At 49.6% G+C, this 21,592-nt stretch overlaps 1 protein-coding gene across 1 annotated transcript; it reads right to left on the minus strand.

The window, feature by feature from the left end:
- Nucleotides 1-367: 367 nt before the first annotated feature.
- Tex101 (testis expressed 101) lies at nt 368-3,232 on the minus strand. Its single transcript, XM_041653272.1, has 5 exons — nt 3,169-3,232; nt 2,866-3,015; nt 2,259-2,444; nt 711-842; nt 368-603 (listed from the first exon to the last, which is right to left on the minus strand). Exons 1-5 carry the CDS (start codon nt 3,230-3,232, stop codon nt 368-370), a joined length of 768 nt encoding a protein of 255 aa, XP_041509206.1.
- Nucleotides 3,233-21,592: the final 18,360 nt, after the last annotated feature.

Consider the following 21,592-nt stretch of genomic DNA (forward strand, 5'->3'; position numbering starts at 1 on the left):
AATGTGTGTTAGAGACAGCACATTAGTGGTCCCTCCGCAGCACCAAAACTCCACTGCATGGCTTGAAGCATACGTAAATCACAAATCTGGGTAGGCGAAAAGGCCCAGGGTCATGGATCCCAGGACTCCCACGGTGGAAGGAGAAAACTCCCTTCTGAAAGCTGCTCTTGGGCTCTCGTTTCCCAATCACCCTCACCACACACACGACCTAATAACAAAGCACAAAGTTTATTATCTGTGTCAAATACACACTCATCCTATTTCTCTGCTCCTCAAACCTCCCTCCTCCCATTCTTCAAACTGGTGGGCAGCAGACAGAAGGCTCCCTCCTAGCCAAACCCTAGCCCCCCCGCCCCGACAGCGCCCTCTAGGGGAAGTGGATCAGGGCCACCAGCAGTGTGGGCAACAGCAGCTCCAGCACCCACAGTGAGGTGAGCATCCAGGAGGCCCTATTACTTCCTTCTGCCTTTCTGGGCTGGAGGAAAGAGTAGTAACTGCAGGTCTCCTTCACTGTCATGGGTCCCACTGAAGTCATTGAAGCCATCAGTCTGCAGCCAATTGCAGTGGTGCAGCCTTTAACATGCACGGTGGAGTCCATTCCTCCTGTGAGCCAGAGGGGATGGGGCAACAGAGACACAGTTTAGGAATGGGGAGCCCAGTCTTCCCTCACCTCTGGAACCCTGAGTGCCAGAACCTTGAGGGGCCTTTACCTCCGGAGAGCTCAAGTTTTCCTTGATAGCACTGAGTCGTACTGTTGGCACAGGGCAGAGAGGGGGCACTGGGACAGGACCCCAGAGCCACACATGTTGGGCAGCGGAGGTTTCCTGGCATACTGGGAGTTACTGGATGGGGATAAAGAGAGGGTAAGTTAAGGCTGTGTCCAGCACCCAGGGGAGCTTGTTCCAGCTGCTTTTTTGCCCCGCCCTGTGTCCTGTAGAGGCCACAGTAACCAATACGCTACTGAGTCCCACCTATCCTCCTCCAGTTGGCTTTTTTTTCATCAGAAACTCAGCCACTGGCTGCCGAGATGGTGCAGCAGGTATAGGCACTACTGTGCAAGCCTGGAGACCTGGGTTCAATCCTCGGCACCCATATAGAGGTGGAAGGAGAAAATCAACTCTCCAAGTTGTCTTCTGACTTCTACACATGCACAGGCAAGCGCGCGCGTGCGCACACACACACACACACACACACACTAAAAGAAACCCCAGAGACCACATGACTCCCACATCCTGCCTACACGCGTGACAGAGCTGAAAGGACAGGTGGAGCAAAAAGTGGTGTACCACTGTGGGTAGTCAGTGGTATTACAACTCGGTGCTGCACTCAAAGTACAGTTAAGGAAACCGAGGACACCAGCTACCAAGATGCTTCAGCAAACATCTTCAAGGGGCGGAGATCTGAGCTGTGAAGAAGGTTGTGTGTGAGCATGGGCTTGAGACAGAGATGGGACAGGGCTGCTGTTCAGATGGTAGGCATAAGCAGGGAGGACGTGTGTCACCGGCATTTTTAAATGACCTGTACCATGTACATTAAGAAAAAAGTCACTTTTTAAGTGTGTGTGGGTGCATAAGCATTTGCATGTGTGTGGAGGTCAGAGGACAACTTCAGGTGTCATCCACAGGGTCAGGGTCTCTCACTGACTTCTACACATGCACATGCAAGCACATACACACACAGGGTGCCCACCAATTAGGCCAGCCTGGTTGGTCAGTAAATCCAAAGGACCCTCCCCATCTCCTCCACCTCCAAGAGCCAGGATTAGAAGCTCATGACGCCATGCCTGGCAGTTTTCTGTGTGTTCTAGGAAATTGAATGCAGGTCCTCAGGCTTAGAGGGCAAGCGCTTTACCTGCTGACCCATCTACAGTGTTAGAAGTGTGACCAAGAGTCTAAGACACAGCATAAGGCACACAAGAGGGGAAAGAGACACTTGTAGGTGAAAAGATGGGCAGGTGACTATAGGTCTGGAGGGCAAACTGGGGGACTGGACTGTTGTCACCTGGCAGTGAAGAACTCACAATTGCTAAAATGAATGCCACTGCCTGCTCAGAAACTAATGGGGACCTCTTCCTGCTAAATGAACACATTCCAGTCATTACTGCAGCCTTCACCGATGTCCCTCTGCCCCAGGAGGGCTTGCACCGCAAAGGACTTCAACTCAGAAAAGGACCGGGCAGACTGAGGGATTCTACTGCATGTGGGCCACTGAGGCCCACACTAAGCAGAAACACAGAGAAGAGTGACATGCACAGGTACCTGTGGTGTCCGGTGGGTTCCAGAATAGAGATATGTTGCTTCTGCTGTTGCAGAGGGTGCTGTTGCAGTAGTTACTGAAGGAGAGGGCGATCAGGCCAGGGGGTGGGGTGTACTGGATCAGAGTCATTGACTCTGGTCCTTGAGCGGCGCAACCCTTACTGGCCAAAACAACAGTCTTGGTTCCTTCTGTGAGATAGAGAGTAGAGAAGGTGGATGGTGGGCCCAGTGCTTAGCAGGGAGAGAGCAAATGACACGGCTACCTTCTCCCTCAAGCCCAAGGGATGCCCCTGTGTCTGCCTCCCCAGTGATGGGACTGCAAATTCATGCCACCATGCCTGACATTTGTATGTGGGCCCTGGGGATTCAACTGAGACCCTTATGTACTCAAGACAGGCACCTTACTGAGCTAGCCTCCCAGCCTCTATCTAGACTGCCATAGGGTTGTGCTCTTAGACACAGAACCCAGAGCATGAGAGGGGAAAGAAAGGGAGGAAGCTGAAAAAATGGGCAAGGTCAGATGGCTTTCAGCTTGGGGACCTACACTGGACTGCTGTTACCCAGCACTGAGGAGTCAGTGATTGAGACCCACCGCTCGGTCCCCAGTTACCTGCTTTAATCAACAGCACAGTTTCCTGGCAAAGTTCTCCAGAATTGCAACTCTCAACCTTCTCAGTCTTTGAAGTCCAGTCAAAGGTTCGGCCTGGATCTTCCTCCAAACGCTGGATTCTACTCACCATGCAGCGAAGGTTCTGGACCACTGGGAAGATGAGATAAAGATCATCTTTAATTTTGCAAAAGAAAAAAAAATCAAAAAAAGATGATCAACTGCCCTCTCTGTGGGTTGATCTCTTGACACAATAAATCCACTCTCTGTGGAATCACTTGTTTCCCCGAGGTCCCACACACGTACAAGTCCAGTGGGAGGCTCCCAGCAGGAAGAAGAGCAATAAGTACTGGGTACAGCAGGCTGCCATGGCTTCTCTGAGACTGGGAAGAGCTGATCAGGACCTGGGAACTGAAAGAGAAACAGGAGACAATTCAGTCAGCCAGAGAGAGATTAAATCTCAGTTTTCTGTTAAGTGTCTACTTTATGATAGATTTATGGTATGCAAACCCATGAAGTCCGCCCTGAAGTGTCTTGGGAGTTAACAGCAAGGCCACAGGTTTATTATGCCTATTTTCCATACTTCTGAGGCTCAGCCATCGATAGTTGACGAGGTTTTGGCAACTTTCTTTCTTCAGTGTCTGAAGGAGACTGGGCCCGGGAGCCCTCTGCCTTTAAGCCTCTGAGGTTCAGAGCCATGGCAGATCTCTCAAGGCCTCAGCATGTCGGTCCTTAGGACCCAGCTCCACCAGACAGACACATGATCCTGGGCAGCCAGCCTATTCCCTCAGACTAAGAGTCTAGCTGAATTCCACTCCTCGATACAGAAGTACAGACTTCAGCTCCTCCTCCAGAGCCTGGCACTCCTAAAAGACCCAGCAAAAGAGAGCCCAGTTCTCCCTCCTCAGACACAGGGGACCCACTCCAGCCTCCCCTCCTTCGGAATAGGTGCTGAGGGCTGGTCCTCCTCCCTCCAACTCAGCCCTCTGCCCTCAGACCCAGGGCTCCAGATCCCCAGCTCTCCTCCCTCAGGCTCAGTAGCCAGACTGTAGTCTCCTTCCTCAGACCCAGGAGTCCAGGCTCCAGCCCTTCTCCCTCAGACCCAGGATTCTGAGGGTCAGCTTTCCCCCTTTTGACTGCGTTCCCGACCCCAACGTTCCTCCCTCAGAGCCAGAATTCCAGACCCCGAGCCCTCCTCCCCCAGGCCCTGTAGCCTCCTCCCTCAGATCCAGAAGTTCAGGCCCCAGCTCTCCTCGCTCACACCCAGGATTCCGGGCGCCAGTCTCCTCCCTCAGGCGAGGGGTCCCACCAGCCCATGGCCCCCTCCTTCCTCATTCCATGGAGATTTTTTTCCTCAGGCTTGGGGAATAGGTTCCCTCACCCTTCTTTTTCTTTTTAAGGCAATACAATTCTTTCTGACCTCAGCGTGTCCTCCGCGCGCCCAGCTTCGATGGCGACCGGTACAGTATGCTGCGTTCCTGGTGTGTGGCTCCAGAAGGCACGAAAGGCGGGGCCAGCCCCGCCAGGATACTCGAAGCCCCATTGGTTGAGGAGGAATCATCGCATGATCTTATTGGACGAGCCTGGAGAATCGCTGCATCTCATTGGTCCTCAGAGAAGCCAATTACTTGGCCGCTTCTGAAGGAACGCATGCGCCCCCTGGCTCTTGCCGCCTGAAGTGTATGTGGAAGGGGTTCGCTCCAGGCCAGGTTTCCCTCCTCCACTTGCACTAGGACTTGGCCTTTGACCACGGAACTAAACACCTACCAGAAGGGTCTCCCATATTCCTTGCCCTGCCCCTGCCTTGGCACCCACCCAGAGCCTTAGCCCCCTTGTGTCCCTTCCTTCCTCCCTCTCCACCCAGCAATGGAGGCTTCATTGTCTAATCCAGTCCTGGAGGGCTGAGTAGAGGATAGCCTTCTTCCCTGTCTCTTAAGATGCCTCCAAAGATTGTGTGCCTGAGTGGCAACCACGTGACAGCACGGGTTGCCTCAACATTGAACGAATCCACTTGTCCTCATCAGGACCGTGAAACAGACGAATCTTCAGACTAGTTATGGACAGATTTAGGTTCTTTAAATATATTTTCATTTATCTTCTGTGTATGGACCTTCAGGTCTGTGTCAGGGCACACGTCTGGTGCTCAGAGGTTATCAGCATGTGGTCCTGGGGATCAAACTCAGGGCTGTTAGATAGCTTTACCCCCAAGTCGTCTTCTTCCCCTTCCTCTTTTTTTTCTTTTATCAAGTAATTAAAACAAAATAATGGGTTTGTTGCGACTTTTTAATAAGTGCACATGATTTACATTATTCAAATTTTTTTTTTTGGCAGAGTCTTTTAGCCCAGGATGTCTGGGGTCCCACAGAAGTGGGTCTGCTCCACCTTGACTGAAGGTCAGAGAACTTAAGCCTACTCCTGCTCTTTCAAAGTTATTGACAAGAGGTTTGACTTAAGGTGTGGCTGCAAACAAGATATCTTGACCTAGGCATGGTTATTTGTTTTGGGTATTGATGGTGGATCCATTCCACCCTGACTAAAGGTCAGAGAATTCAAGCTTATTTCTGCTCCTTCAGGGATATGACAGGAGGTTTGACCCATGTAGTGACTGCCTAGGATACTTGGTCTAAGGTGTAGCTCTACATGTCCTGTTCAAACAACAGAATGCTGAACTCATGTCTCAAGTATTGAAACAAGTAATTGTTCTGGTTGTCCTCTGTGTCGTATTAAAACAGTCTTTTTGCCTTCTTCTCCCCTTTTTGGATAGGGGTATATAAGCATATGGAAAATAAATGTGGGCATATTCAGTATTCACTGGATTGCTCTCCAGGTTCTATCCTACATCGGGGGTATTTCTTTCATATCTTTGGTCCTCCTACTTAGTTTTTCTAATCCACATCCCCCCCCACCTTGTAATGTGCGAACCCTGTTGAGGCTGGACACAGACAGGGATGGCCTAGAACTCTCAGTGTAGCTGAAAATGACCTTGAATTTATGAACCCTCTGACCCCTCTTCCGGAGACCTGGGTCACTGGTAAATGCCATCATCTATGCGGCACTGGGGTTGGAAGCAAGCTAGGCAAGCACTCTACCAGCTGAGCCACACCCCAGGTCTCTTGTTCAGGTTTATGTCTTTGTTCCCTTCCCTTAGTCCTCTACTTTCATGTCCCTGGAGCACAGATAGTTGTGAGGTGCTCTGTGGTCATTGGAATTAAACCTGGGTCCTCTGGAAGAGCAGCTGGTGCTCTTAACCACTGAACTATCTCTCCAAGCTGGAATTTTATTTTTATTTATTTATTTCTGAGACAGGGTTTCTCTGTGTAACAGCTCTGACTGATCTGGAACTTGCCTTGTAGACCAGTCTGGCCTCAGACTCACAGAGATTCACCTGCCTCTGCTTCCTGAGTGCTGGGATTAAAGCCATGTGCAACCACTATCTGGGCGAGTATCTATCTAATTATTTATTTTTTGTTTTTCAAGACAGGGTTTCTTTGTGTTAACAGCCCTGGCTGTCCTGGAACTCGCTTTGTAGACCAGGCTGAAACTTCAGCCAGATGCTGCATATGCCAAGAAATAGCAACTCAGACACAAGACCTAAGAATGATTTTATGTCCCTTCAAGATCCCCAGAGATGTGTGCTTTGTGCGGGCTCATATGTATGTGAGTGCTGGAGGTCAGATGTCTGTGTTGAAGGCTTTCCTAGCTCAGGAAATTAATTTTGTGAGAAAGGCTTCTGTATCTGCTGGATGGACAGCGAGTGCCGGGATCTGCATGTTATGTCCCGCACTGATGAAGTTACTATTATGTGTTGCTGTGCCTGGCTTTTATGTGCACACTGGAGATTTGAACTCAGGTCCCCATGCTTGCATAGTGAGAACTTAACCCACGGAGTCATTTCTCCAGACTCCAGGAATGACTTTTTTGGTTGTTTGCTTGTGTGTGTGTCCTGGAACTCAGAGATGTACCACACTTTGCCTCCCAAGTTCTGGGATTAAAGGGGTGGGCCACAAAGTCCAGCCCAAGAAATGTCTTTTTGAAACTTCAATCATAATAAAAGAAACAAAATATTGCTCAGTAGTTTTATCCATCAGTAAGAATTTAGAATTCTAGGATTCAATACACTAAAGACAGGTATGTAATTTGTGGAGGGAATGGAGAAGAACTAGGGCTAGGTGTTTTTAGGTCCTGGTTACAGGACAGGATATGTTGAAGTCTTTAGGATTCAGAGTGACTACATACTTTAATTCCTATTCTGTCTAGTTCATTCTCTTTGGGATGACATCAAAGAGATGTCAGTGGTTTATTGGAGCTAAATAATTCAAGAGAGTGAATGTTTAAAATTTCAGAAAAAAGAGTCAACCTAGTTTCTAAACATAGAGATTATTTTGGTTGTGAGCCTAGCCTTTACAGCTAAGCCATCTCTCCAGCCCCATAGACATTATTTTTTTTTTATTGCGAAAAGAAGAAAATAAAACATAAACAAAAAACAAGTTTCCACCTCCTCCCAGCCTCCCATTTCCCTTCCCCTCCTCCCACCCTTCTCCCCCTCCTCCCACCCTTCTCCCCGTCCTCCCACCCTTCTCCCCCTACCCCCACTCCTCTCCCCCTCCCTCTCCAGTCCACAGAGCAGTCCGGGTTCCCTGCCCTGTGTTAAGTCCTAGGTCCTCTCCGTCCATATCTAGGAAGGTGAACATCCAAACTGGCTAGGCTCCCAGACATTATTAAAAATTATGTGCATTTACTATTGATTTTGTTTTAGAGACAGGGTTTCTCCGTGTAACAGCCCTGACTGTCCAGCTCTGTAGACCAGGCTGGCCTTGAACTCCTGTGGTCAGAAAAAGAGATATCCAGTAAAGTCAGATTCAAATGAAAAAAACCTCTAAATGGTTTACTGTGTGTTTAAAAAAATGTATGTAGGCTTGGGAAAGAAAAGAAAAATGATAGAGAAAGTCCTTTTAAAAAGGGTATGGTGGCACATGCCATTAATCCTAGCATTTGGGAGACAGAGGCAGTTTGAGGTCAATCTGGTCTACAGAGTGAGATTCTGGACAGCTAAAGATATACAGAGAAATCATGTCTGGCATTCAGAAAACCTGCATTTAACCATATTTTAAAAAGTGCAAAAGTTAGTGGACACAATGAAGAGAATCTCAGTTATGCTGCCTTGGTTGGGATGTGCAGACTGGTGCACATTTTGTTATCCCAGCCTTCTCAGTTCTATTTCAGGTCTTGTGCCGAAGAACACGACAAAGATAAAAGAGGGAATCCCTACCTTGCCCTTCTGTAAAGGTTTCATTGCATATAGATGCAGGTAAGCAAACCTTTAATATCCTAGTCACCAAACATATTTTGTATTCAAATCCTATTTTTTTTAAATAACCCTTTATTTTTTATTTTCTATTTATTTATTTATTTATTTGGATTCACCATTCTCACATATGAAGCCTGTGGACTCACACGCTGACTCTGAGGACTGAGCTCCAGAGGGAGTCAACCATGGACTCTGGAGAGCCATTGCACACCCACAGGGCCCTCTAAAACTGAAAGTCTACAAGGTCACCAACCCAGCTAAGTGGTGGGCTTGTCCCTATGATTTCTTAGCACACGCCTGCTAGGGCTTTCCAGTCAAGTTGGGGGAGTGGGCGGTGCACAAGCCCTATCTACCATTTAATCTCACATGGAAAATCAATGCTGGTTCGGGAAAGTCCTGAACTGGACTTTCCATGTAGCCCTTTTAGGGACCTGGTTTCCTGATCTATACTTTGACTTGGGAAAGCTTCATGGTTGAACTAGGGTATCTGATACTAAATTACAAGAAGTCAACGATTTTTATGCTTGGCGTAGACATGATAAAGATAAGGCCCACATAGAGACCAATGGGAGGATCAATGGCTACTTCTGTACATCATTGAGCTATGTCTCCACAGGTCACACCTGACAAAAGGACCCCAAAGATGAAGACTTTACAAGCCTATAAACTTAGAAGGAAAGCATCTCAAGGGGTAAATGAGAGGGTCAGAGAGCCGGAGTAGAGCCATGACAGGCTCTCCTAGCAGCCTTGGCAGAGACCAGACCTTAATTTCCCTTTACTGAAACAGACCAGAGCTGAACAATCAGTTTTCAGGAAAACCACAATTTATGGGCAACCATTCAGCAGGTGCCCCCAGCCTTCTGCTAGCTCACTAGGCACCCCACAGACCCTTTGCTGGGTCAGCAGGTACCTCACAGCCTGCTGTTCACTAATGTTATGGCTTTCCCTGTCCTGCAGCTGGAAGGTTCCTAACCACTGGAGCCTTCCTCCAGTCAGCCCTGGAGTAATCTTTCCTCCACCAGTCAGCCCCAGATTAATCCCTCCTCCCTGAAATTCTCCCAACTCCATTTAGAAGGAGCTTGTGACCTCCCTTTGGGGTTGTTAGTTGCCACCCCAACTTGTTGGAAACAATAAATGCTCTTGTTTACTGCACATGTGACTGTTGGACTTTTCTTGGGGGATTCTCTCTGACCCTAACACTTTCGGGTTCCTAAGAGACCATCACTCTCTCTCAGGCAGTGAAGTGTTCAGGCTGCCTTGTGTTTCTCTGCTCTTAGTAGTCAAAGCAGCATGCTTGACTGTCGAACATGGAGGCTGGACAGGATAACTGGTCTTTGACATTAATCTGTGTTCCCTGTATAGCTTACACACTTCATTGTATCCTGGCAACTGCCATTATATTCTGTTTCTGGTAAGAGGATAAAAAGTCTGATTGCTCTCAATAAAATGTCCACAGCCTCAGTCTTGCTTTGCACCCCCTGACAGGCCTAATTTGATTTCTCTCGGCCGTATCAGGTGACCTTGGCCAGGTGACAAGCACAGACACTTATAGGCCTGGCTTCCATGGTGCTATGCGACAAAACTTATCCTGGGGAGACTTAACATACACATCTACCCACCCCAGATTGTGACCCCTTGACCACAGTATGGTTACCACCAAAGTCCAACTTGGTGAACCAATCAGTTTTATATTGGAGTTACTTAAGAAAAATGTTCGGATCAAAAATTACTTACAGGAGCAGAAATGACTCAAAGACAGCTCATCACCAAGCCCACCCCTGCCTGAGTGAGAACTCACAGAGACGGGAACCTGGAGCACAGGGCACAGCCTGTACACAGCTCAACAGGCTGGAGGGCGTCTTCTCCAGGGGCTTCAGTTGTCCAAACCTCTTGCAGCCAGCTCGTCTCTGTTCTGCTTCTTCTAGGCAGCTGCTCTTAAGTCAGAGTCTCCTTGTAGCGTGACTAGTAGGAGAGACTCCTTTGCAGCTTTTACTGGCTGCCCTGGCAGGGAGGGGCCTGGTCAATCTGGTTGGCTTCAGGGACTTCCTGAAGCTATTATGAGATGTTTAGCTTCTCTGCTTAGAAGCTTCCCTGAAGGGTTGAATGTTTCCATCTTACAAAACTTACACAATACTCAGTCCCTTTCTCAGGCTCTGACATTTTTTTTTCACCTCTTCTTCCACAGTGATTCCTGAGTCCTGGAGAGGTGACTATGTATGTCCACCTGTGGCTAAGAAGTAGGCCACCGTGCCACAGTGACTGTCTCTGGTTCTCAGGCGCTTCACTGGTGGTTGAGCTGAGGCTGCTAACAAGTGATCAATGGGTGTAGACATGTCTTAAGTGCAGTCTGATGGACACATCACGTTCATCTAGCAAAGCCATAGAAGTTGCTTCCCCCCTGGGAACCTACTACCTCCCCAGCTACAGGTTTTCTCCTGACTTACAGTACCAGATGGGAACTTCCTCTTGTGGAATAGGCATTAAATTCAACCAAAAGGCTTTACCCATAATCGCCAAACTACTATGGCAGAAGCAGGTACATTCTGTATGCATTTGGTATTTCAGCCCACAGTGTCCACAGCCAAGCAGAAATGTTGGTTTCAGGTCTCCACCAGCAGCCTACATGGCCCCATTCAGCACCATGATAGGCAGCCAGCAGGGTGGAGTTTCCAGTTAGGTCCCAGCCTAATTTCTCCATGCCCTGCAGTGCCTTCCGCAATAGGGTCTTATTCATTCAGATGCCTCTGGCTGTACTCTCCCTCATATCTACGATAAAATCCTTCTCCTCAACCATAGCGGACTGGTCACGTGCCAATATCAGAGTGCCCAATATCCAATAACCCGATAATAAAACAAAAAGGTGGCATGTCCACCAACAGATGAAGAAAGTGTGATGTGTGCGGTGCAGGACTAAGCAGCCATTATCAACAAAATCCTCCCGTTCTCGGGACCCTGTGAAAAGCCCAGTCAGCCAGAGTCAGAAAGACAAACTGCACAGGTGTCCTCCCCTGTGGGGCATATAGACAGGAGAAGGAACCTGAAAGGGGAGGACTGAGGGAAGGTGGAAGGGGAGCAGAAGGCATAAACGTGAACAAGGGACCAGGGTGTGGCTCAATTGGTAGAGTGCTTGCCCAGCTTGCTTCCATCCCCAGTGCTGCATAAATGGTGGCACCCAACAGTGACCTGGGTCTCAGGAAGAGGGGTCAAAGGGATCAGAAGTTCAAGCTCAATTACACAAGAGAGTTCAAGGCCATCTTGGGTAAAAAGACTCTACCTCAAAAGATAATAATCTCCTGAAGTATATTACATGATCTTAGGAGAAACTTGCAACAAAACTAATTATGTTGTATATAATTAATATGTTACTATTTCAAAAAAAAGTGCGGGTCAGAAAGATAACTCAGCAGGTGGAGCCCCCTGTCCATGGGCCTGAAATCCCGAGTTTAATTCCTGGGACTACAGGTAGAAGGAAACTGACTCCAAAAATTGCCCCCTGTCATGTGCACCTTGACATATGATGTCCACACATATGCACACAAGATATACTAAAACGTAATAAAAGAACTGACGACTGTGTATAATCTGAGTGGTCATCCGCACAGTACTGACTGACGAGGGTAAACACCCGTTACAACAGTCGGTGCTGTCACCTGCTCGCTGCTTACGGGTACAATTTAGAAACATTTTATTTTATTTATTTATTTTTTTTAAAGAAGTGTCTTTTTTTAAAATATTTATTTATTTATTATGTATACAATATTCTGTCTGCATGTATGTCTGCAGGCCAGAGGAGGGCACCAGACCTCATTACAGATGGTTGTGAGCCACCATGTGGTTGCCGAGAATTGAACTCAGGACCTTTGGAAGAGCAGGCAATGCTCTTAACCACTGAGCCATCTCTCCAGCCCTAGAAACATTTTAAGTGACAGAACAAAAGACCTTTCACCACGCAGTCTTCCAGGATACCATGTGACCCTGCAATTGGCAGATGACCTCAGCAGCAACCGCCACGAACACCACTGACCGTTGCCCGACTTTACTTTCTACGCATGCGTGCATCATGAAGAGGCCAGTAACTGGCATCTCTGGGACCAATGAGATGCAGCGATTCTCCAGGTTTATCCAATGTTCTCAAAGGATTCTAATAAGCCAATGAGACTTCGAGTGTATTATCTGACCCCGAAGTTGCCTCATTCAGGGACTCTGAGAAGAGACAGACACGAGACTGGAACGTATCAGGGAGCGCCTTCCAAGATCTGGTGAGGGATTTAGGAGCCAGAAAAATTCTGCTGCTTTAAAAGAAAAGGAACAGTGAGGGACCAGATCTCTGAGACCTGGGGAAAAAAAGCCAGTGAGGAAGATCGGGGGAAAGAAGGGGACAGGGGTCAGCGGCGGGATTGAGTCTGAGGGAGGAGGCTGGGCCTGGACTCTTGGGTCCCAGGGAGGGGGTCTAGATACATAGGCCTGAGTTTGATAAACAGGGACTGAAGTCTTGGGTCTGAGGGAGAACTGGCCCTGGGTTCTGGAATCTGAAGAAAGGGGGCTTTGCTCTTAGGAGGCTGGGATTGTTCTCTGGTTCTGGATTCTCAAAATTTCAGTTCTGGACTTTGTGTCAAGGAAAGCGTCTGTATACTAGATGGCCACCATGGCTGCTGGAGGAGGCCGCTGTGGTTATTCCTTCATGCAGGGTACTGGGTTCTGTACACTTAGGCCTGAAGCTTGTCGATCAGAATTCTGGGTCCTGTGAGGTGGGAGGAGCACAAACCAGATTCCACATTCCTAGGATGGACACACCAGGGCCCTTAGAATCCGAGGTCTGGGGGAGCTGGATGCTGAGAGCTGGGACTCTGAGACCTGGAGAAAGTTCTGCCTGGGTCCTGAAGTCCTGAGGCTTAAAGCAGAGGGCTCCCAGACCAGGTATCTGGACACTGAAGGAACGGAGCTGTGGGTTCTTGGTGTAGGGAATCCATGGCTGAGTCTAAGAATTGCAACCAGAGAACATGAGTCCCAGTAAATTGTAACTTCCAAGCAACTCAGGACGGACTGGCTTCACTTTCTTGTGTCCCCTAAAGTTGGCATTGGCCAGAAACCAGGGGTTAATCTCTGTCTGTGTGGCTGAATTGTCTCCTGTTCTCCGTCAGTTCCCAGGTCCTGATCAGCTCTTCCCAACCTCAGAGAAGTCATGACAGCCTGCTGCATCCAGTACTTATGGCTCCTCTTCCTGCTGGGCTTCACCCCCTTCTCAGGTGAGGATGTAGGGAAGAGCAATGGGCACACCGTCATTTGAGAGTCTTCACTGAGAATCTCTAACAGACTGGGGAGGAGGAAATGATGTCAGATGTGGGAGGAGGAGAATGTGTGCAAAGACCCTGAGGAGGACAACGTGTGAGACGCCCCTTACTCCACTGACCCACTCTGGTCACCCAAAACCTGCCCAGATTTTCAGAGAGAAGTCAAAGCCTTATGTGTCTCTTGGTCCTTTGTCAATAATGGGCGCCACCATAGTGTTCCCCTGCCGCCTGCTCCTTGCCTTGGCCTGCGTAGTTCTGTCGCCCGAGGATGCCGCTCCCTCTCCATTTGTTCATGACACTGTGTGCTGTCCCCTAGCCTGGAGGACTGTTTATGTGCCACAGTGACTTAGAGTGGTGGGTGCACAGACAGTAGGAAGGACGAGTCACAAGGGCCCTCTGGGCCAGGCTAAGACTTCGGAAGGTTTTAGATGTCTTCTCATTTTTCTAATTATGTATAGGGGAGTGTCTGTCTGTCTCTCTGTCTGCCAGCCTGTCCATCTGCTTGCCTGCCTGCAAGGAGGGTATGTGTTCCTAAGTGCTGGACACTAAACTTGGTACTTCCAAGGGAGCAAGTGCTCTTAACCCCTGAGCCATCTCTAGAACCCTTTAAGAAGTCAGATTTATTCTGGAGGAGATAGAGGCCTACCAGAATTTTCTGTCTTCTCAGGGCTTCTTAGAGTTTTTCAGACCTGGCATGATTACCTCATCCATTAGCAGTACCCCAATGCTGGGTGGTAAAGAAGGTGGGGGAGAAGTGAAGAGGAGATCAGAGAGACCCAGGACAGGCAGGCAAAGGCCCTGGCATCTTGCAGCTGGGGGGAAGCATTAGAGGCGGCCACGGTGCTCAGGTGCTGCAGTTGCTGTGCAACATAAGCCACAGGGTTTCCTGGAGAATGCAGCAGGGTCTGGAGGGAAAACATAGATGAGGATTTGGGTAGCTCTGCCTCTTGTGCCCCAGGGGAAGGGGCCACCTTTAAGCAGGATGAGGAGGATGTGGTGGGATGGAGCAGAGAGTGCAGATCTGGTTGCAGGAGCAGGGCAGCTGAGCTGCACATTCTCCCCTGGGAAATGAGGAGATGGCCAGTGCCGCACTGGGGGCCATCACGGGGATGCGCTTGTGGACACCCAGTGCCAGCTCCCAGAATTTCTGCATCCTGGGGCACTTGAGGTCATACGATGATCATGTGAGGTCGTCAGGGAAGGTCAAGCTCAAGGTCCTCTAACTGGACTGCTGTGTTCAACCCTGACCCTAAGGAGACTGAAAGCCAAAATTCCGAGTCCAGCTCTGCCACCTCCTGCCTGGGTGATACTGGACAAACCCCCAACACTTCCTGCCTCTGCTTCCCTCCCTTGAGAATGCTGCCACCTGCTGTGGGGCTGTGGTGAGGAAGTGAGGCAGTCCTGTCAACAGTGAAGACAGGAGCTGGCTCTGCAGTCCTAGTGCTCCAGAGGCAGAGGCTGGAGGACTGCCAGAGGGAGGCCAGCCTGGACCACGCAGCTAGAGCCTGTCTCAGACACACACACATACACACACACACACACACACACACACACAAACATGTACGCACATGCACACACACACACGCACACACACACGTACGCACATGCACACACGCACGCACACACACACGCACACACACACGCACACATACGCACGCACACACACACACGCACACATACGCACGCACACACACACATGCACGCACATGCACACACACGCACACACACGCACACACACACGCACACACACACGCACGCACGCACCCACACACACAGTGGATGTAGTGGGCTCATCTGCGTAGTCATTTCTGTACCCAGGCACCGAGCAGGCCCAGTGCTCCCTCGCTGTCAACCTAGTGATCTCTTTGGAATCTAGGGCTTCTCAGTCCAGGCACTGCATTAGACTGGGGGATGGCTCTGATGGTAAAGGGTCTGCAATCCCAGGGCTGGGGAAGAGCCCTGGTCTTACTGATTAGTGGGTCCAGCCAAACGAGGGAGCTGTACTACCAGCAAGAGACCCTGGATCAAACAGGGGGTGAAATCTGATTAAGGAAAACACCTGGCATTGTCCTCTGCGCACACACACAGACACACATACTCCCACGAGCACCAACACAAACTTGCAGAAAGATATAGCACCAGGCCACCTTCCTCAATATTCTAATGTGTAATTGAACTTTCCTTTGGGCTTCCACTTGAAAAATAATGACACAGATATTTCTTATTAACTATGAAAGCTTGGCCTTAGCTTAGGCTAGTCCCATTAGCTCTTATAACTTTAATTAACTCATTTATGTTAATGTACCCTTTGCCTGTGTCTTTTTACCTTTCTTTCATTCTGTATGTCTGACTCTCTCCCTGTCTCCTTGGTGTCTGGTGCACACCTGGATTCATCTCCTCCTTCCATTCTCCCTGCCCAGAAGTCCCGCCAACCAGCTCTTTATTAAACCAATCACAGCACTACATTTTCACAAATTACTCAAACATCCCACAACGCTAAGAAGGACATGAAACCAGAGGGGGAGGAGAGAATGGCCGAAGAGGGGCCCTCAGTGGAGGAGCAAGTCTTCCTCAGGAGGCTCTGAGAGGAGCAGATGCTCAGGGAGGAACAGGGTGAATAGAGCTGCAGGCTTGGGGACTGTGACTTCCGAGTCCCTTCTTAATCCAGACTGGGATGTCACAGCCAGGGCATGGGGAGTATGACCTGGAGTGTGATGGCTGCCCTTAGCCCAGAAGCTGAGGGGCAGACATGGTGGCCTCCTGACTCTCACTAATCCTGGCGATTTTTCTCTCCATAGGTGCTCTGAAATGTCACAGTGGGACCATGGTGAAATTTGGCAGTGATTTCACTAAGGACACTGTTGACTGGTCCCCGCAGGGCTTCACACAAGCTGGACCTAAGGAGATTTGTCAGGAGACATTCCTGATAGTAGACGTAGGTGTGTTCGAAGAGATGCATGTCCACACTTCTGCGCAGGCAATCCCTGTCCTGCCCTGTCTTTGTTTCCTGTAGTTCCTGCTCAGCTCCTTTCATGCCTGGGCTCCTCTCTCTCTGCCTTGTTTCTGGGCCATGACTGGGTATATGAGGCAGCCATGTGCTAATTAGGAGAAAGCCCTGGACTTCATCCCTAGCAGCACATGAACTGGGTGTGGTGGCAGCTCCCTGTGGTGGCTGCATGGAGCTGTGGGTGGAGAGAGTCAGCTTCATCTGCAGCGATATAGTGAGTTCCAGAGCAGCCTGGACTAGATGAGACTCAGGGCTGGGGAAGAGGGAGGAAAGGGGGAGGAACGGAGGGAGAGGTGGAGGGAGGCAGAGAGGAGGATAGAGAGAGGGAGGAAGCGGAGTGACTGACTGTATGGCACTTGTTAAACCACTGAGTCCTTCTGCAGTTTTACAGGAAGTAGGGAAAGGAGAGAGGAACGGAATGGGAGCCAGCTGTGGGTGTGAAGGGCAGAGTGTGGAGAGAAATCCCGCAGGGTAGAAGAGATGCAGCCTGTGGGAGGGGCTCAGGGAGACTGTGGAGACAGTGTGCAGTAAGGTCTGCAAGGGGGCAGAGCAGATGGAGCCAGGCTTGAGCTTCAGGCTTTGACTGACACAGAACATGCTGAATTGTGTCCTTCCTGTGACTGGGAGCTTCAAGGGACCCAAGAACTGGGCTCCCAGGCCTTGCCTTCTTCCCCATCCAATCCTGGCTTTCACTCTTGTACCCTCGTAGGTGCAAAATCTGTCCTAGTATGGAGCAAAGGGTCTGGTCTCCCTAGGCAGTGGAGTAGTGACCGTGTTGAGGAGATTGCCAAAGGACGTGGAATACAGGCTGCCATGTATATCAACTTCTGTGAATTTGATGATTGCAACAATGCTACCAGCAGCGATGCCACACTTGGCCACTTTCACTTTGAATGTATGTGATCTGGAGACAGAGAACTGCAGGAGGGCTGCCTGTGCCAGCAGCTGAGAGCACACGGTGCAGCTTCCTCCTCATCTCTCCCCAGCCTCCTATGACACAAAATCCTTCAAGTGCCCTGTTTGTTTGACGAACCAGAGGTCCTGCCCCCCCAATCTTGTCTTCTGCCCTAAGGACACTGGTTGCTATTCTGGTACTCTGAAAATCAAGGGAGGTGAGTGCAGAGGTCTGTATCCCAGGATTAGGGAGACTCAGGGCAGGACTCCAGGGACTCAGGAGGTGGCGGGGGGGGGGGGGGGGGGGGGCTCCAGAGGTCTGGACTGCTGTAGCAGAGGGAGTGTGGCTGGAGTCTAGAAGCCTAGGTCTGAGGGAAAAATTCAGGACTTGGTCTCCTGGGTCCACAGGAGGAGGCCTGGAATCTGGATTCCCGGGTAGAAGGTCTCTAGGTTTACTGAACCATCCTTCCCTTCCCTTTGCCCCTTGCCTGGATCTTCATCTTCTAGGTGGCATCAATGAATCTCTTCTCATTGAAGGATGTCTGCAGTTGACTTCTAAAAGTATATTTCAGGGTGTATTTGAAATGGGGATCTTCACCTTGGGGGAAAAAGTGAAGAAGTTACTGGCTGCAAATTCATTCTCCCATCTGTTTGTCCCTGGCACCTCCCTGGCTTGGGTGTTAGGGCTGGGGCTCTTCTTAGTCCTTTGTTTGGAGGACCTCATCCTCTCTGCTGAGCTTAACCCCTGCTGGCCACACACACCCAACCCTCCTCCGATGTCATAACCTAAGGCCTTACACTTAGAAGCTTCCTTCTGAGCCATCCCAGTGCCGACATCCCTTACCACACGATGCTGACTCCTGATATTTATATATCAGGACATATATATGTGTCCAGTGGGACACACATGGGGAATAATAAAGTTACTGTCTATCTCCAAATCCTGGGTTTCTCTGTGTGTAGATGCGCAGCACTAGTGGGACCCATTGAGAGTCCGCTGCCCAGCCCTGGCCTCCATGGTGCTGTGTGACAAAATGTTCTCTGGGGAGACTCAACGTGCACATCTACTCAGCCCAGATCTGACACCTCAACAGAACAAAGTACAGATGCCAAAGTCCAACTTGGCAAACCAATGAGTTTTGTATTGGGGTTACTTACACGAATATGTATGGGTCAGATATTATTTACAGGAGCAGAAATGACTTGGAAAAGGCTCATCACCAAAGCCCACCCCTGCATGAGTGACAGCTCACAGAGCTGGGAACCTGGAGCCCAGGGCACAGACAGCAGGCAGCTCAATAGGCTGGAGGGCGTGCCTCAGTTGGTCTAAACCTCTTGCAGCCAGCTCGTCTGGGTTCTGCTTCTTCCTCTCATCTGGTCTGAGTCCCCTCTGCAACTTTTACTGCTTGCCCTGGCAGGGAGGGGCCAGGGGACCTGGCTGGCTTCAGGGACTTTCTGAATTTATTTTGAGTTGTTTAGCTTCCTGTTTAAGCAGCTTCCCCGCAGGATGGAGAGTTTCCATGTCAGAGGAAACTGCTACACAGCATGGGTGACTCCAAGGCTTCTTTCCACCCTGTGCCCCCAGAGTCATCCTGGTGCTGCAGCTAAAGCACTGGGCCTTGCTGTGACCTGGGAGGCCAGGGTCACTGGGCCTTACTCTGACCTGTGATCCTCAGCTTCTCTTGTGTATTTGGTTTTCTCTTTCTATAATGTGGCTTCTGGGGCACTGAACTCAAAACATCAGGCTTGGAAAAGATGCCATTACCACAATGAAACATCTCACTGATGGATGTTCTTAGAGTTTTCATTCTGGGCAGAAACTTGCGTCCTGCCCAGCAGGGCTCCATGAGGGAGGAGCACGGGATTCACATTCCAGTATCACTGTCCTTTTGGGCAGGCACAGGTTGAACCAGAGACGGGTAAGGCAGCTCCCATAGACCTGACACCTACATTGCTGAGACGAGGAAACTCCGGAAGAGTGAATCTGGAGAGGCAAAAGTATCCACGTGAGGCCACACACCCTCCTCGGTGGATTAATTAATTTCTTTCAGGTGATGCAAACCTGAAAACAAGATAGATGGAGGGAAGGTGTATTGGCGGAATGGTAGCTCATTGTAGATAGGAAGTGTGGAGGTGGGCACGGAACTGGGACCTTGTCATCTCTAAAGAGCCAAACACAGGGAGATTGGAATGATGATCCAGCCATGGCATGGTGCCCTGCCCACAGTCAGGTGGGCCGTCCCCACTCCATTCACCCTTTTTCTTTGTCCAGATGTTGGAGTCTTCCCTACAGAAGGCATACTATCCCATGAGCCATTGCACCATCTTGTAATGTTATGTAATAATCACAATGTCCACCTCAGTTCACACCATGAGCAGAAGAGGAGGACAGAGTTTAGACAGAACAGCAGCTCAGGTCTGGGGTGACAGCTGATAACCATCAGAACTGCCTTTGAATACCCACCTCATCTCCCCCAAACCACACCTCCATATCCCTTCCTGGGCTGATAGTTGTGTGCCACCACACCCAGGTGGTGTAAGGTCAGGGTCCTAGGGAAGAGATGCTGCAGGACACAGGAGCAGACCTGTATTTGAAACACATTGTTGGGGCTGGAGAGACAGCTGTGCAGCCAGAGGTGCACTCTGCTTTTGCAGAGGACACAAGCGTGGTTCCCAGCAGCCAGGCTGGGTGGTCACAGCCATCCACCAGTCTAGCTCTAGGGGTTCCAACGCCCTCGTCTGGACTCTGAGGCCACTGCTCACATGCACATGCACATGCACACGCAGACAGTGGCTTAGGCATGTGATTGAAATTAACTTTTTTGTGTGTTTCCAGACAGGGTTTCTGTGTGTAACAGCCCTGGCTATCCTGGAACTCTGTTTGTAAACCAACTGGCCTTGAATCACAGAGAATCACTTGCAACAGCCTCCACTGTGCTTGGGTTAAAGTGTGTACCACCAATACCCGGCTATAAATTTATAAATTAAAAAAATATATTAGTTGTTATGACAACGCGTAAGATGACATGTTAGGGCATAGTAGCACATCTCTGAAATCCCAGCCCATAAGAGCCTTAGGCAAATTTAAAGTTAGCCATGCCATGGTGGCACATGCCTTTAGTCCCATTACTTGGGAGGCTAAGGCAGCAGATCTTCAAGTTTGGGGCCAGCCTTGGCTATGTGCAGAATGAGTTTCAGGACAGTCAGAACTACACAGAAAATCCAAGTCTCAAAAAAAAAAATGTTTGATGCCAAACAGGACTAATCGCAAAGATCTGTGAAATGGGGAAATCCACTTCTTAAAATTAGTTCAGAACCACAGATCTGGGTGTGGTGATACACCCCTTTATTTCCAGCACTTGGAAGGCAGAGTTGAAGGCCAGTCTGTAAATGGATCAAGTTCCAGGACAGTCAGGGTTGCACAGAAAAACCCTATCTAATATATATATCACAAAAAGGGGGTGGGGAGAGGTGAGATGTGGTGGCTCACACCTGTTATCCTGAGAGAGGCAAGAGTAAGCAGAGGCAAGATCAGCCTGGTCTCCCTATGCAGTTCCATATCAGTCAAAGCTATTACTGTACAGTGAGATCCCGTCTCGAGGAAATTAAATAAAATGTAAGCCTCAGACAACTGAAAACTTTGCTCAGGCAGGTCCAATGTCTGAGGGACTCTGTGAACTTTGTAAATTTGCAAGCTTATATGAAATGATTCTCTATGAGACCAGGAGACAGGTCCCTTCCAGTTAAGCTGACCCCTGAAGGAAGCCACTCTCACTCTTGTTTGATGTGTGGTGGTTTGAGTAAGGAAGGCCCCACTGCTCATCCACTTGAATGCTAAGTCCTCAGGGAGTGGCACTGCTTGAGAAGGATTGCCTGTGGCCTTGCTGGAGTAGGTGTGGCCTTGCTGGAGTAGGTGTGGCCTTGCTGGAGTAGGTGTGGCCTTGCTGGAGTAGGTGTGGCCTTGCTGGAGTAGGTGTGGCCTTGCTGGAGGAAATGTGTCACTGGGGGCAGGCCTTGACATTTCAAAAGTTCCAGCCAGGCCCAGTGGCTCTCTCTACGCACTGCCTGTGGGTGCAGTTATGGAATTCTCAGCTACCTTGTCTGCCTGTGTGCAAGCAAACCCCAATTAAATGCTCTTTTTTATAAGAGTTGTCGAGGTCATGGTATCTCTTCATACAATTGAACACAGACTACAACATACACCAAATTGTGAACGAGCAATTTCCCTGG

This window comes from Microtus oregoni, unplaced genomic scaffold, assembly GCF_018167655.1.
Source record: "Microtus oregoni isolate MIOR12 unplaced genomic scaffold, Mior012 000006F_ref0000085, whole genome shotgun sequence".
Taxonomy (NCBI): Eukaryota; Metazoa; Chordata; class Mammalia; order Rodentia; family Cricetidae; genus Microtus; species Microtus oregoni.